Source organism: Tupaia chinensis, unplaced genomic scaffold (genome assembly GCF_000334495.1).
Source record: "Tupaia chinensis unplaced genomic scaffold, TupChi_1.0 Scaffold000085_1, whole genome shotgun sequence".
In the NCBI taxonomy this organism is placed as follows: Eukaryota; Metazoa; Chordata; class Mammalia; order Scandentia; family Tupaiidae; genus Tupaia; species Tupaia belangeri.
This window is the reverse complement of record NW_006159547.1, coordinates 5775395-5792131: the sequence shown is the minus strand read 5'-3', so window position 1 is coordinate 5792131 and position 16737 is coordinate 5775395. Positions and strand designations below refer to the sequence as shown.

The 16737-nt window shown below is 40.3% G+C and overlaps 1 protein-coding gene across 2 annotated transcripts in view; it reads right to left on the bottom strand.

The window, feature by feature from the left end:
* Positions 1 to 383: 383 nt before the first annotated feature.
* SYT1 (synaptotagmin 1) overlaps positions 384 to 16737 on the bottom strand; it is a 661960-nt gene continuing 645606 nt past the window's right edge. For both annotated transcript variants that reach the window (XM_006142860.3, XM_006142859.3), the window contains exons 10-11: positions 10430 to 10563; positions 384 to 2640 (exon numbers count right to left, since the gene is read on the bottom strand). In XM_006142860.3, coding sequence (XP_006142922.1) covers positions 2434 to 2640; positions 10430 to 10563 — 341 coding nt within the window. In that variant the 3' untranslated portion in view covers positions 384 to 2433. The remainder of the gene's footprint in view (positions 2641 to 10429; positions 10564 to 16737) is intronic.

Genomic DNA, 16737 nt, shown 5'->3' with positions numbered 1-16737 from the left:
AATTCTATGGTGACAATCCCATGTCTGGCAGTGTTGCAAGAGAATGCATTAGTAGTTCTTTAATGCAAGAAATAATGTGTATTAGGCAGCTTGAACCTGCTTGTTTGAAAGTGTTGTTTCAGTGTGAACAACTTAAAGCTGAATATAGCAAAATTAAGGATCAGCTCCTGTCATTTAAGGAATTTAAAAAAGTCAATTGACTCCCTCTTTTTGATAGCGTGTGGTCCTTTATATTAGAAAAAATTTCATTTGCAGTTTTTGTTAAACCAATATTTAATCTCGCAAGACTCGTGCATTTTAGGGTCTCTCTATTTCTTTAAAAGTATAGACCATTGACAGAAGAGGGAGATGTTATTTTTCATTTGTTCTTTGTGTCTGTCGTAGTTCTAAGGACTTTCCTATGACTAGGCTGGGAGGTGGGAGGGCTCACCTTTTTTTGATGAGGAAAGAATAATGGTAAGAATTCTACTTTGTTGGGAAACAGCCAACCCCACGTTCCAAGTCTACCATCAGCCCTTTTCCATTCTTATTTTTAAAACTTGGCAGGATCTCCTCAAGTCTGAACATGAGGCCTACGCCTAGTTGTCCTCCATTTTGTTTTGATACCGGTGAAGATCAACTTTCACTTCGGAGCATCACTGCTGTCTGTGGCCTGGATGTTAAAGTAGTTCACAGACGTGAGTAAAGACCAGACGCAGTGGGAGGCGGCCCTTCCACAAAGTGGTTGTCTATTCTAGTAGAGAGAAATATGAAATAGTGCACAGTGCTTGACAAACGCTGTGTGTTCCACCCGATTCTATGTATCTTCCTTGTCCTATGCATAGCTTTTCAGTTCTGAATTGGTCCTTTGTAATGAGAACTGTTTGTGCTACACACACCTTGGGCAGTGCAGTAGAAGGGAATGGCAGTATTGTTACAAGATCACTATGGAATAAATCGAGTGCTATCCACTGAGGAAACTACGTGTCTAAGCACACACGGCAGTCACAGTGTTACAAAGAGCAGTCCTGTAAGACTCTTATGGAATGACTAGTAGCGTCGTAATAGTGCCATTTACTACGTAATAACATTGAAAACATTTAAAAACTCCTCCTACATCAAGCATCTAGTATACAGAAGAGGTTGCTTCAGTTCTAGAACTTGTTCTTGGTTTTGTTTCACCTTTTTTAAAGGACAAATTAAAACTTATTTAAGTAAAAAGAGCATATAAAAAGATCACTAGCTGTCTGTTTTGGCTTAATTGAAGTGCATTCAGAACTATGGCTAATTGTTTTCTTTAGATCATCTTTTGATGGGATTACAATACTGTCTGTTTACCACAAAGTAATTTTGTGTATTAAGCACAGATTGCGGTGATAAAAATATTCTGCATTCCATCTAATCTGGTATTGTATAGTAAAATATTTTGTTACAAAGTCAAATGTGCAAACCTTCTGGAATTATCATAGGTGTGAAATTTAGAACAGAATCCACAGGACGCACGTTTTGTATAAAGGTGGTAATGAAGAGCTACTTTTTTCTTTTGAAATAGGCAATATCTCAGAAATGCTGACTTCTTACCTCAGCTGCTACTCCTCATTCCTCAACCCCAAACAAATGTGCACACACACATACACACACACACACGCATGCACACTCACACACACCATCATGCTGTTGCTCTATACGCAGTGATACGAACCTGTTCTTTCCTGTCCAGTTGCTTCCTCAAGTGTAGGAGTGAAGCCATGAGTTAGCTCTGTAGATAGGTACAGACGGGTGCTACTCTGGCTTGTGGCTATACTTCCTTAAAGTCAGCCCTGATGCAGCTCAGATCATGCTGTTTTGCCTGTGAAGGAATTCTACAACATTGGATTCACCCACCGAATACGTGGTGTAAGCATATCTTGGTGCTCAGAGAATTCGTTAGCAAGCTCAGGTTTAAGTTGTCCTTTAAGATGTCAGTTTAACTGCACTAGTGCCTCACAGTAGAGATTTTTGCTGGAATGCAGACGATACTATGTTTACCATATAATATATTATCAGCTCTCCTATATCTCAGTCAATTTACATAGTTTAAAATAGAACATCTTATTAAAAACATCTAGATATACACAGATTAGGAAACGCTTACAACATACAAATACACAAACTAGAAATAAATCTTTAGCATACTGGTATATACAACGGTGTGATACAATAAATCATTTCAGTCATGCTCTATCTACACATCATATTGCTTAAAAGAAGAGTAGATTTGGAGGGCAGTTGTATGATGAAGGGCTTAGGTACTCTCTACACTTAAATTTGTGCAAATTAAAACAGGATTTGAAGTACCACTGAATTGTTTCAGGAATGCATGGCTGGAAAAATGAAAGGACCCATATTACTGAGGTATTTACAGATACTGGCTAAAGAGCACTATGTGGGCAAATGCAGAAAGGCTTCTCTCCTTTACTTCTTGACGGCCAGCATGGCATCAACCTCCTCCTCTACCTGAAGAGTATGCCACTGGGCGATGGGTCGCCTGGGGTTGGCCAGCATGTCTGACCAATGTCGCAGCTCCGCCCCGGTGCTGTTGTAGCCCACAAAGACTTTGCCGATGGCATCGTTCTTGCCAATCTTGTCATAGTCCAAAACAGTTACCACCACTTGCACTTTCTGAAAGAGGGCACAAAGAAACACTCATCACTCAGCTCTTTCAGTACAAGCCCTCCTGCAAAGCCTCTTTGGGATCTAAGGAATGGAGATTGGAAGAAGCCATCTTTAGCCACCAGGATGAAGCTAAAAATGAGTGAAATACGAATACGAGGACAATCTTTATTTTCTCTTACTGTACCATATCATTGCCTTGCCTTCATCGTTTTCTTTTTTTAAAGAATTCTTTTCTGAATTTTTAAATTTAACTTTATTTATTTTATTTATTTTAATTTGACCAGAGAGGGACAGAGTGAGAGAAAGAGAAAGTGAGAAGGCAAGCTACCAGATCTGGGACTTGAACAGCAGTTGGCAATGTGGGAGTCCCAAGACCTTAACCACCACAACCACCTGCTGGCCCCATCTAACCATCATCATCTTAATAACCAAGAGTTAATTTTTTTTTAAGAGAGATTTTTGCAATAGGATGTGTGAGCTTGCTGGAGACACAGAGAGAGATAGAGAGACAGAAAGTAATAAATCCCCCCCTCTCTCCCCCGGAGGTGATTACATTGCAATCCCTTCTCCTCTCCTCTCCTCTCCTCTCCTCTCCTCTCCTCTCAGGATTTTGGGCCTGCAGGTACATGTGCACGGTGTGAGTTTCAAACCTTGGGTCCAGGACTTGAACCATAGTTGGCCATGTGGGAGTCCAGGGCCTTAACCACTATGCCTCTTGCTGGCCCCAAGAGTTCATTTTTAATGTATTTTGTTCTATTTCAAGTCTTTTGTAGGAAGTAGCTCAGTTTCTTCTCATGAAAGACCCTATTGCTGCTGTTATACAGATGAGACTGCTTGAAGCTCACAGAAGCTATGCAGCCTGTCTGAGTCACGTAGGGAATGAGTCCAGTTTCAGGGCCGATGTAGCCCATTAACATCACGCTGCCTGCATCAGTTAGTGCTCCTCTCTAAATCCATTTGTGTCACTGTCTCATCAGTGAGACTTCCGGCATTGGTATTCAGGCTCTTCTTTTTCTTTTCAATTCCCAAACCAGCCATATGCTAGAATACCATTTCAGGCCATAACGGCCAACATTTTACAGAAAACTGATACAGCATTTCAGCTAATTATAGGATTGTGAACATAAAGTGTGATAATATAGTGAACATCTTCACAAAGTACTGGGTTTTCAGGACAGTCATGATGCATTTGTGCACAGAAAACCATGAAAAAGATGTCATGACTTCCCTGATGACCTAATAGTAACTAGGGCTAGTCCCATGATCTAGCGGTTCAAGGAGCCAGATCCCACTTGGTCAACTATGCAGCTCGAACCCTGGCTCGGCAGCTTGAAATGCACACACCGGGTACACATGAATGCTCAAAATCCTGAAAGGAGGAGAGAGAACAGAGAAACGATTGTGCCATGACCATGCCCCATTAAGAGGGTACTTTCTCCTAGTCCTCACTCGCCCCATCTCTCTCTAGTGAGTATACTCACCCTCCAGCAAAAAAGTTGTAATGGAATAGATATGTTTGTCATCCACGTATTCTCTTAATAATCATTTACTACGTAACCACTGTCTATTCAGTAGTGACAAATGGCAGTAGCTTTTCAGACCATACAGGATTTGCTTCAGTGATTCCTTTAGATTGCAACGATTTATTTAATAACTTCCTCTTAAATTTTTTTTTTTTAATTTGCTATAGGGTGTGTGGGCTTGCCAGAGAGAGAGAGAGAACAGAGAGAAAGAGAGCAAAAGTAGGAAATCACACCCCGGGGGGATGGCCACACTGTAATCCCTTCTCTTCCATTCTCCTCTTGGTATTTTGGGCATGTATGTACTTGCGCCCAGTGTAATTTTCTTTCTTTCTTTTTTTAGAAGTTTTTGCTATAGGGCGTGTGCACTCGCCAGGCAGAGAGAGAGAGAGAGAGAGAGAGAGAGAGAGAGAGAGAGAGAGAGAGAAAGCGAGAAATCACCCCCCAGGGGTATGGCCACACCGCAATCCCTTCTCCTTCATTCTCCTCTCGGGATCTTGGGCATGCACGCACACACGCCCCGCGAGAGTTTAAGCCACCGGGTCCAGGATGCGAACCACGGTTGACTATGTGGGAGTCCAGCAACATAGCCATTACACTAACTGCTGGTCCCAACGCCCAGTGTAATTTTCAAGCCACCAGGTCTGGGACTCAAATCGCAGAGTCGGCCACATGGGATCCAGCTGCCTTACCCTTTGTGCAGCCCACTGGCCCAATAACTTCCTTTTTGGAACTGACCAAATGAATAAAAGCAAACCATTATGGTGTGAAAGATACCCTTTTTAAAAGCACATTTCTGGGGCCAGTGGGTGGCATGGTGGTTAAGGTGCTGGACACTCCCATATGGCGGACCACGGTTTGAGTCCCGGACCTGGTGGCTTGCTTTCTTGCTTTCCCTCTTTTTCTCTCTCTGTGCTTCTCTCTGGTCAAATTAAAATAAATGAATGAATAAATTAAAAAAATCAAAAATAATTCTTAAAATAAAAACCACAAAAAAGGAAAAAAAAAACCACATTTCTGTTTTAAGTAATGAGTTTGCTTAGTTAGAATATGGGATATCGCCAACCTGGAAACTGAGTGCTAAGATTAAGGAAGAATTTAAAATAAAGTAGAACGCATAATATTTTGTGGCCAGAGTTAAAAGTAGCAGAACACGTAATTATAAAAGTAGGCCCAGATGAAGAGCTAGCTGAGTAATAGCCCTGTAGTGGACTCTGTACTCTCAGGACTGAATTACTACACTGATGTGCTGAGAGAAGTCACTGAGACATACCGCCTCAGAACAGAGACAATGATCATTTCCAAAAACGGAGCTCAATGTAAAATGCAGCACACGGCCAATAAAGGAGAGCATCTTCCCTTTGCACAGCCTTGGGGGGATCATATTAGCAAGAGAATTACCGAACCTCTGGATGGTATTTGGAGCTAGGAACACAGGTTCTCTGGCTCTCAGGACTGGCACCCCAGCAAATGCATCATGATGCCATCCTATTGCAGTGAATGGGGCAGGGGACAATTTTTACAAAGATAATCGAAGTTTTTAGTGTTTGGAGTGGGTTTTGAATATTCCGCTTGGGAGTGAATTGATTAAGACACTTAGACAAAAACATGTGAAGTTCTTGGACTAAAAATTTCCAGCTGCATATGTAGTTTATTTCTCCATAGAGGAAGGGTGGAAAAAGTATTGTTTTTACATGCTTTTGGAAATCATTGTGTTTTGCTTCTTTTAAAATATATTTCATAGGGATGGAGAAAGATGAAGAATAGACAGATAATCTGATAGCCTCAAGATAAAGGAAATCTAAATCCCTCTTTTAGTGGGTGAAACACTCGATAATTTTCTTTAGGGAAATGCAAAGACAAGGAAAGCAGACTGTCAAAGGTACTCTGTACTGAGCTCAGATGCCCTCTGTCCTGACAAAATGTTACATTCCGTAAAATGCTGCTTCAGAAACCCAAAACATGCTTTGGTTTTTAATATGCTTCAAATTCAACATATTTGCATGTTCTGCAATTTATGCTTGAAAGGGGCATATTTTAAAATATAAAGTTAGAGGATTGTAGCTCACAGGAGGTGGTTTATAATAGGATATTTCATCTCAATGCCCTGCTTTATATTATTTTCTGGAATTAAAAAATAAAATGCCAGGAGATATTGTTTTCATAGGAATATGGTCTTAGAACTCAAAAGAATTCACTGAACAAATACTGCAAAATGAATTGTTGGAGTAAATTGATGTCTTTGGGGTTAGGCAGTGGGTCCAAAGCAGTGGGTTCACTGGCACAGGCTAGTGAACAAGTGACTGGAATCAAAATCCTCTGCAATCAAACATATTTATATAATAGCTATTGAAAGCAGTGCTGGACACTCCTACATGGCCAACCATGGTTCGAGTCCCAGACCTGGTGGCTCACTTTCTCACTTTCTCTCTCTCTCTCTCTGTGTTTCTCTCTGGTCAAATTAAAAAAATTAATGAATGAATAAATACAGTTAAATAAATAACTAAAAAAGAAAGTAAATGAGTATGAACAATTTGCCACCATGTGAAAATGCATATGAGAGGTGCTAGCAAGTGGCATGATGGTTAAGACACTGAACTCTCCCATGGCTGACCATGGTTTGAGTTCCAGACCCAGCAGATTGAAAATCCTGTTTGACACATGTACGTGTGTGCCCAAAATCCCGAAAGGGGAATGGAAGAGCAAGGATTGTGGCATGGACATACCCGCCCTGGGGGTGTGTGTGTGTGTGATTTCTCACTTTCCCTCTCTCTGTCTCCATCTTTTTTTCCTATGGCAAGAAACCTTAAATACTAAAATGTAGGGACCAGCAGATGGTGTAATGGTTACATCATTGAACTCCCATGCAGTTGACTGTGGTTTGAGTCTCGGCCCCAGTGACTTAGAACTCATGCTGGGAGCGTGAGTTTTGTGCGTGCACAAAATCTTGATTTGAAAATGGAAGAGAAGGGACTGAGGCATGGCCATCCTCCCTGAGGGATGATTTCTCACTTTCTGTCTCTCTCTTTTGGGCAAGTGCATGAGCCCTATAGCCAAAATAAATGCATACGAGAAAGGTTATAGACCTTGGACCAGTGTGAGAATGGTGATGGTGGAGTTATTGGTTTTTTGGTCATTTAAAACTGCCATATTACACATTAGTAGCTATTAGCCACAGGTAGCAATTTAAATTTCATTTGAAGTAAGTCAAAATTAAATAATGCTCTTGGTCCCACTAGTGACTGAGCCGCTCATTAGCCAACTGTGGCTACCATATTGGATGGTACAGATGATAAAACATTTCTGTCATCACAGAGAGTTCTGCTGGACAGTGCTGGTTTATATATTTATTTAATCTTTTTAAAATAATTACTTATTTAATTTTATTTATTCATTCATTTAATTTGACTAGAGAGAAATACACACACACACACACACACACACACACAGAGAGAGAGAGAGTGAGAGAGAGAGAGAGAGAGAGAGAGAGATGGGAGAGAAAGAGAGGGAAAGTGAGACAAAAAAAAAAAAAAAAAAAGAGAGAGAGAGAGAGAGAGAGAGAGAGAGAAGGTGAGAAAGCAAAGTCACCAGGTCCGGGACTCGAAATGTGGTTGGCCATGTGGGAGTGTCCAGCACCTTAACCAACATGCCACCTGCTGGTCCTCTATATTTATTTAATCTTATTGTTAGATGTATTTTCTAATACAATGTTAATTTGAAAGAGACACCATTAACACTGTGAATAGTAAGAATGACAGGAACCACTTACTGAGTGGTTTTGTATGCTAGGCACTGTTTCCCGTGCTTTTAGATGTAAAATTTCACTTTGACATGGGCTCTGTTCTATTCCTCTTTTATATGTGAGGAAATTCCAAACCTCAGTTTCCTTATCCATAAGATTGGGATAATAATGGTATCAAGATTATTGTAAAGATGAAATGAGATTATGCATTAAAGTGTGTTTTAAAGGACATAGGCATATGATACATACACAATAAATGTAGTTATATTAGCTTTCTTCATGAAATAAAGGTGTGACTCATTCATAAAATAAAATATTCTAAGAATAGGTTAAATGTAGATAAAGAATATTTGCTGACTTTTGTTATTCTGAATATTTAGAAGGTTCCATGTTTTGTTTTTTTGTTTTTGTAGAGATTTTTGCTAAAGGGTGCGTGTACTTGCTAGAGACACAGAGAGGGACAGAGAGAAAAGTGAGAATCATCCCTCAAGGGTTATGGTCATGATCCAATCCCATCTTCTCCATCCCCCTCTTGGGATTTGGGCACACATACACATTGATTGTGAGTTTCAAGTTGCTTGGTCCAGGACTCAAACTGTGATCGGCCATGTGGGAGTCCAGCGACTTAACCACTATGTTACCTGCTGGTCCTCCACATTATAGTTTTGACGTCTACTCTTCATTTCTCTCTCAAGTTACAGGCAAACTTTTTTATTTTTAGTTTTGCTATGGGGCACATGTGCTCTCCAGGCAGAGAGAGAGAGAGAGAGAGAGAGAGAGAGAGAATGAAAGAGTAAGAAAGAGAGAAAGAGAAGGAAAGCGAAAAATCACCCCCAATACACACACTCCCTGCAAGAGGATGGCCATGTTGCAATTCCCTCTCCACCATTCTTCTCTTGGGATTTTTGGGTATGCATGCACACATATCCAGCATAATTTTCAAGCTGTTGAGTCCAAGACTATAACCACTCAGCTGACCATGAGGGATCCAGCTGCCTTAACTTTCCTCTGCCCCATGCTAGCCCACGGGCAAACTTTATATCACAGAACAGATAGATCCATATTGATTATTTAATAAAATGTAAAAGTAGTGCTGTTTTAAGGAATTTGAACCTCTGAAACCCATTAAAGATTAGCAGGAAATAGTCCATATTTATTGGATGTGAAGTTTAGATTTTGATAGTCTATCTGTGGAAATAGGATAAGAAAATTTACATATATTTAAAAAAAATGCTAAATAATAAGATCACATGCTATTATTGTGGCTACATGTAGAACTTTATTTTGAACATGTTAACCACAATGCCTTTTGATAGGATACTTCCTGCTGTAACAATTATAGTCTAACAAATTAAGATTCCATTTTTTTTTTTTTTGGGAGAGATTTTTGCTATAGGGTGTGTGCGCTCGCCAGACAGAGAGAGACATAGAGACAGAAAGTGAGAAATCACCCCCCAGGGGGGATGGTCACACCGCAATCGCTTCTCCTCCATTCTCCTCTTGGGATCTTGGGCAAGCATGCATACGCACCTGGGTGCGTTTTAAACCACCGGGTCCGGGATGCGAACTGTGGTCGACTACGTGGGAGTCCAGCAACATAGCCATTATGCTAACTGCTGGTTCCCACAAATTAAGATTCCATTTTTACGAATAAATACCTGTCCATTCCACCTCAGACACAGGGAGCTAAATTTAAACAACTAAAAATACAACTTAGCCTAACTTCTCTATTGTTAATCATCTTTTAATAAGAATTTAAGATGCTGCATATTGAGCATCAACCAAAAATATTTCTGTTATCTCTTAATTTTATTTCCCTCTTAATATGTGATAAAGAGAATTACTTATTATGGCCTGGGAGTAGCAAAAGCTCATCTTCTCTTGGCTTTTCATCTTTGTAGATGCACTTTTTAAAAGGAATTGTTTTTATTGTATTTATTATTATTATTTTTTAAATTTGCTATAGGGCATGTGATGAGAGAGACAGAAAGAAAGAAAGTGAGAAAACAAGCTGCCAGATTTGAGACTTGAACAGTGGATGGCCATGTCGGAGTCCAGTGCCTTAACCACCACACCACCTGCTGGATATTGTAGACACTTTTTAAAGTTATTTTCATTTTTCTTTTTGTAATTGCCAGAGGGTGTGTGTGCTCTCTCCTTCCTTTCATCAGGGTTTTGGGCACCCATGTGCATATGAACTGTGTACTTTTCAAGCCTCTGGGGCTGGGATTTGAGTCACGGCCATGTGGGATCCTGGTCCCTTAACGGCTGCTTTATGGAGCTGGATAACATTTTCTTCGTTTTCACTTTAATTTTGCTCAACAGCATGCCAGCTGCTTTTGGGTGATGAATCATCACATCCTGTGCTGTATATTTTATCCCATCCTCTTGATGTAGCTCAAGCATCAAATATACATGAGAATGACAGTTCAAATGAAGTCATGTGCACTGATAATTTACAAGATCCGTGTGTATAATTTATGTAATAAAGGAATGAAATTGAATAGGAAGACAAAATTATGTTTGACATTACCTGGATTTGCTCAAAAGGTACTTCAAAGCTGAATGACTCATTGTAGTAGGGGTTAAGTGTGTTCTTTTTAATTGTTGTCTTTTTCTTCTTCAGCCTCTTACCATTCTGCATCAGATGAATCTTTACATAAGGATCTGGAAAACAGAAACGAAAACTTCAGGTGATCAGAGGCATATTTTAGATCATAATTTAGCTTTAAAAAAGATGAAGTACTTCTAATAGGTAAATGATTATATAGCATATAGTTAGTATTTTTGAATTTTTAAGCACTTTTTTGTTGGAAGATTTTTCTATTATTATTTTATTTAACTTATTTGTTATTATTATTTGCTTTAATTTGACCAGAGGAAGGGAGAGAGAGAGAAAGTGAGAAAGTAAGCTGCCAGGTATGAGACTTGAACTGCTGTCAGCCACATTGGAGCCCAGGGTCTTTAACCACCACACTACCTGCCAACCCCCTTTTGATTATTTTATTTAACTTATTTATTATTATTATATTATTATATATTTTTATTGGAAGATCTTAAGTCACCTATGAGGCATTCTGTTTTTGCCGGGATATCTCAATATTTAAATTTGGATTTAGGAGGTGAGAGCACCTGGTAAACAAGGTCTTTAGACCTAAAAATGAGTAGTGACATGTGGCATCTGCTGATATTCATGGTATAAACACTCTCACCATGGGACCAGCAATTAGCGTAATGGCTATGTTGCTGGACTCCTACATAGTTGACCGCGGTTTGCGTCCCGGACCCAGTGGCTTAAAACTCACGCCGAGCACGTGTGCGTGCGTACCCAAGATTCTGAGAGGAGAATGGAGGAGAAGGGATTGCGGCGTGTCCATCCCCCCTGGGGGGTGATTTCTCGCTTTTTATTTCTCTGTCTCTGTCTGTCTGGTAAGCGCATGCGCCCTATAGCAAAAACCTCTCCAAACAAAACAAAACAAAACAAAAAACACTCTCACCATGATGGCTTCAAGACATTATCAGTTTAGCAACTGACTTGCAAAGTGCCTGAAAAACTTTTTAAAAATAATGATTAATTATTATTATTATTATTATTATATTCCAGTTTGATCAGACAGAGAGAGAAGGGGAAAGTGAGAAAGCAAGCCACCACATTCAGGACTTGAATTGTGGTTGGCTATGTGGAAGTCCAGCATCTTTAACCACCATGCCACCTGCTGGCCCCAGTTTTTGAAAATTTAGCATTGGTGTGTTTTGAGCTGGCAGAGGGCTTACCTGTGGCATACCACTGCATGAGAATCAAACTCATGAAAGAGAGGACAAGGAGTCATTTCTTTCATTCATTCATTCATTCATTCATTCATTCATTCTTTCATTTTCTTTTCAATAGTAGTTGAGGGCCTGTGATGTGATAGGCAGTGCTGGTCCCTAGGAATATGGCAGTGAACACAACAGACCATCCCTTCTCCACAGCGGAACTTCAGACTCACAGGAACTAGATTGATGTGATTTTTGTTTGTTTGTTTGTTTGTTTGTTTGTTTTTTTAGGTTGTGGGTGTGTGCACTTGCCAGAGAGACAGAGACAGAAAGACCAAGGGAAAGTGAGAAATCAACCACAGGGGGAAGGGGATTGGGCATACTGCAATTCTATCTCCTCCATTTTCCTCTTGGAATTTTGGGCATGCACGCACATGTGCCCAGCATACTTTTCAATCTGCTAGGTCTGAGACTCAGCCACATGGGAGTCCAGCGCCTTACCCACCACACCACCTTCTGGTTCTGAAATTTTTTTTCTTTATAATAACCTTGATAAGAAACAACATACATAAGAAATTATAAGCTAACACGTGGGCTCTGGAAAGACAAAGAAAAGAGATATGATAGAGAATACCAGGATGGTATGGTGAGTCATTAGGTAGGAATGGACTTGTTAGATTGCTCAAGACAGACCTCTATGAGGAAGTAACATTGAGCTGAGATGTGAAGGTGGGAGGGTGAGAAGAGACCGTGTGTGTGTGTGTGTGTGTGTGTGTGTGTGTGTGGTGTGCCTGAACATTACTAGGTAGAGTTTCAAGTGTTCAAGAAAAAGAGAAGCAGTAAGGAGAAAAAGGGGGGAGGATTCCCTGAGCAGTCTCCCTGAAGCCTCATTAGGCAAAGATAAAGTAATACAAGAGACTCTGGAAGGGTAAGACAATTCCCGTTACAGCGCCCATTACTAATGGATGAGTGACATACCTTCCGGTCACTAGGAACCTGTTCCCAGGACTGAAAGAAAAACTCTCTACAATTTTTCTTAAACACTTTTCCATCTCATATGTAATGCATGTTCATTATAGAAAAGAAATCAGAAAGTGATGATAAACAAAGCGAAAAAATTTAAATCCACACTTTTACTCCCCAGAAATAACCACTGCTAAGGCTTCCAAATATTCTCTCCTCTTCTCAGAACATGTAGCACTGGGACAAACTGTACAGATAATTTAGTCTAATGCCCACATAGTTTTATAGAAAGCTGCACATGAAAAAAATGTTTTTTATCTCCCTCTCTCTATCCTCCAGTATGCTGCAACTCCTGAGAGACAGAAACTTTCAATATTCTCTATTGAAACTCACTAAAACAGTAGCTGACACATGTTCTATTTATTCTTTTTTAAAATAATTATTTTTTATTATTTAACTTTATTTTAATTTGACTGGGCGTGGGGGAGAGAGAGAGGCAGAGAGAGAAAGAGAGGGATAACCACCACAGCACCTGCTGACCCCATATTCTTATTCACAGGACTTATGTAGGACCTGTAATCTGGGTCACCTGACCTTTGGTTCTGTCTTCTTCTCAAAGCTCACATCACCTGGATACGTGTCATTAGATTATTTTCCTTTCTCTCTCTTTCTTCTTTCTCTCTATCTTTCTTTCTTCCTTTCTTTTTTTAAGGAAGTATTCCATTTAATTTAATTAATTATTTATTTTTTTTGAGAGATTTTCCCTATAGGGTGCATGCACTCGCCAGACAGACAGAGACAGACAGAGAGACAGAAAGTGAGAAATCACCCCCCAGGGGTGATGGTCACACCACAATCCCTTCTCCTCCATTCTCCTCTTGGGATCTTGGGCACGCACACACACACGCCCGGCGTGAGTTTTAAGCCACCAGGTCTGGGACGTGAACCGCGGTCGACTACGTGGGAATCCAGCGACATAGCCGTTATGCTAACTGCTGGTTCCCAATTATTTAATTATTATTATTTTAAATTTGCTATAAGGCATGTGTGCTCACTGTAGAGAGACAGAGAGAGAAAGAGAGAGAAAGTCACCAGGTCTGGGACTCAAATAGTAGTTGGCCATGTGGGAGTCTAGTGTCTTTACCACACTACTTGCTGGCCCCAGGAAATTGTCTTCTTAAGTTTATTTATTTATTCTATGAGAGAGACAGACAGAGTGACAGAGTCAGAGACACAGCACCTCTAACAGGGACTTGACACCACAATCTACTTCTAGCTTCAGCTAGCCCAGATCATAGACACTAAAGAGCCTAGTGCGCTACAGGAGGTCTCCAGATTCAAACCAGCATCCCTTTTTGTGGGTCTGCCTTGCAAAATGTTGCATTTTATTTTCGTTCCACCATCTGACTCCTGGAGGTTTTTTTGTTAATGTTAGATCCAGTCAAGATGATCATAATGAAGATTTTCATCAAAATGAAGAATATATTTTAAAAAAGAAGACCTAGAGATGAGAAACCAGATTGGCTAACTGAATAGTTAAAAATATAAAAAATAACCAGAAGATAGAGTAATAATTACCCTGCTTGACTCCCATGTAGTTGACCACAGTTCAAGTCATGGACCTGGTAGTTTAAAACTCATGTTGGGCACGTGTGCGTGCTTGCCCAAAATCCTGAGAGGAGAATGGAGGAGAAGGAATTGTGGTGTGGCTATCCCCCCTAGAGTTGATTTATCACTTTTTGTCTCTTTATTTCTCTCTGTCTCCAGCAAGTGCATGTGCCCTATAGCCAAAATCTTAAACACACACACACACACACACACACAGATATACATATACATGTATATGTATATTTGGTTCCTGGACCCACCTAAACAGGCCAGGCGTAGTGGCTCACACCTGTAATCCTAACTAGTAGGGAGGCTGGTGCAGGAGGACCACAATGTGGTGAGACCCTGTCAAGACTACCCCTATCTTTATCTCTCCCTATCTCATTGAAAAAAGATTAACTGTAAATGGAGGTTAAAAACAGAGGTCTTTCCACTGATAATCCATCTTGCTATTCACAGCCAATGCTGACTTTTGGTTCAGAGAGTGTGTTTGTTTATAAAGTTCTCTAGCTCCCTCATCCAACCCTGTACCATTTTTTTTTTTTTTGTGAGAGATATTTTTGCTATAGGGTGTGTGCACTCACCAGAGAGAGACAAAGAGACAGAAAGCGAGAAATCACACTGCAATCCCTTCTCCATTCTCCTCTTGAGATTTTGGGTGCACATGTACCCAAGATGAGTTTAAGCCACCATGTCTGGGACTCGAACTGCGATTGACTATGTGGAAGTGCAGTGATGTAACCATTATGCCATCTGCTGGTCCTTCCCACCCTGTACTTTTACAAAGATAATCAAGCCTCCATTTGCTCCTTGTCACTGACCTGCATGTGCTTTATGTGTTCATGTGTTGAAATTTCATCTGAACAATATACAGGTTTTCTCAAGAGAAGCAGTGACTATTCGTTGATCCATTTGACACAGTAAATAATAAAAATCCTTACAAATCTGCCATTTGAATAAGCACAATACAAATCCAACAAGATACTTTCAACTTTGCTAAGAGCACTGATGTGATTCTTTTTTAAAGAATTATTTTATTTAGCTTTATTTACTCATTCATTTATTTCATTTTTAAAAAATTTGACCAGTGAGGGACAGAGCAAGAGAGAGAGAGGGAAAGTGAGAGAGCAAGCCTCCAGGTCCAGGACTTGAACCATGGTCAGCCATGTGGGAGTCCAGCATCCTTAACCACCATGCCACCTGCAGGCCTGTAAGAGCTCTGATGTGATTAATAGCTGAGGAGAATGGGGTAATTTAGAAAGGGTGATAAGAAAGAGCCTTATTGAGAAGGCAGCGTTTGAGCGAAGAACCAAATGACAAGATGGAACCAGCAATGAAAGCAGTTTGAAGATGCGAGGAAGCTTGTACCAGACAGAAGGAGCAGTACCTGCAGCATGTTTATGGAAAAATGGAACATGAAGGCAAGGAGAGAGGGGTAGGCGGTGAGGTCAGAGAAGAAACAAAGGACCTGCTGATCTGTTGCTTTTATAATCAGAAGCTGCCAATTCTGACAGGGATTCGGGGGTATTGTACAATTTCATGATATATAAAAGGGAGTACAGAGGATTGAATGAAGAGCAGGTTTGGGCTGCTATGAATGCACAGCTTCAATTTTCACCTCTGCAGATTCACCCTGATACAGGTATCAATGCAATTTATTTGGCAGGCAAGAGTCCCATCTTAGTCATAACCAAGGCTAGCACTAACATAGGGGTCTTCTTCTTTATTAGTTTTTATGCCTGGCTAATCTTGACTGTCTAAGCTTGACATGTTATGTACCTGAGAGGAGCACATTGGAACGTGTTCCTGGCCCAATCTGAAGTCTTACATAACACTTTCATCTTTTCCAATCTTCTCCATTTTCATCTATCAATACTTCTTGATTAGGTTGACTTCCTGTGTCCTCTGATTCTTTCATTGCACTGAAATCTAGTCTTGAGCTCTGGTCCCTTTAGGGATGGCCCTAATCCCTTGCTTAACTTGTTAGTGGCATCTTCGGGGATCTAGATCTTCCTCCTCAACTACACTCTGAGTCCTCTAAATGGAAATATACCCACCAACTATGAGTCACACTTGTGATTTAAGGACACATATATTTTTGACACAAAGATCATCTTTTTTGCAAAGTTGGACTTTGTATAATTGAATTATTTTTTCCAGTTTTATGTGTTCTGCAAAGCAAATCCTTGTTAGCTCAGAGTTTTCTGTGATTTGGTTAGTGTTCTAGTGAGTGCATAACATAGTACAGTTTTATAGAAACAATAAAATAGATCGACATAAGACTCAATATTCTGACTACTGTTTTTCTTGAGTACGGTTGCTGGACAGTATGCGTGAGATACAAACATCCACTGGGTTTTGGGAAATGTGTAAATGGCACGAGGGAAATACACAAGCTACCAAACTGGGCTATTGTCTTCAGGCACTCTCCACCTCAGTGGCTACACTGATACATTCTGTCCCCAGAAGCAAGCACTCATAAAAATCCTTTTCACCTAAATCCTGACACTCTTT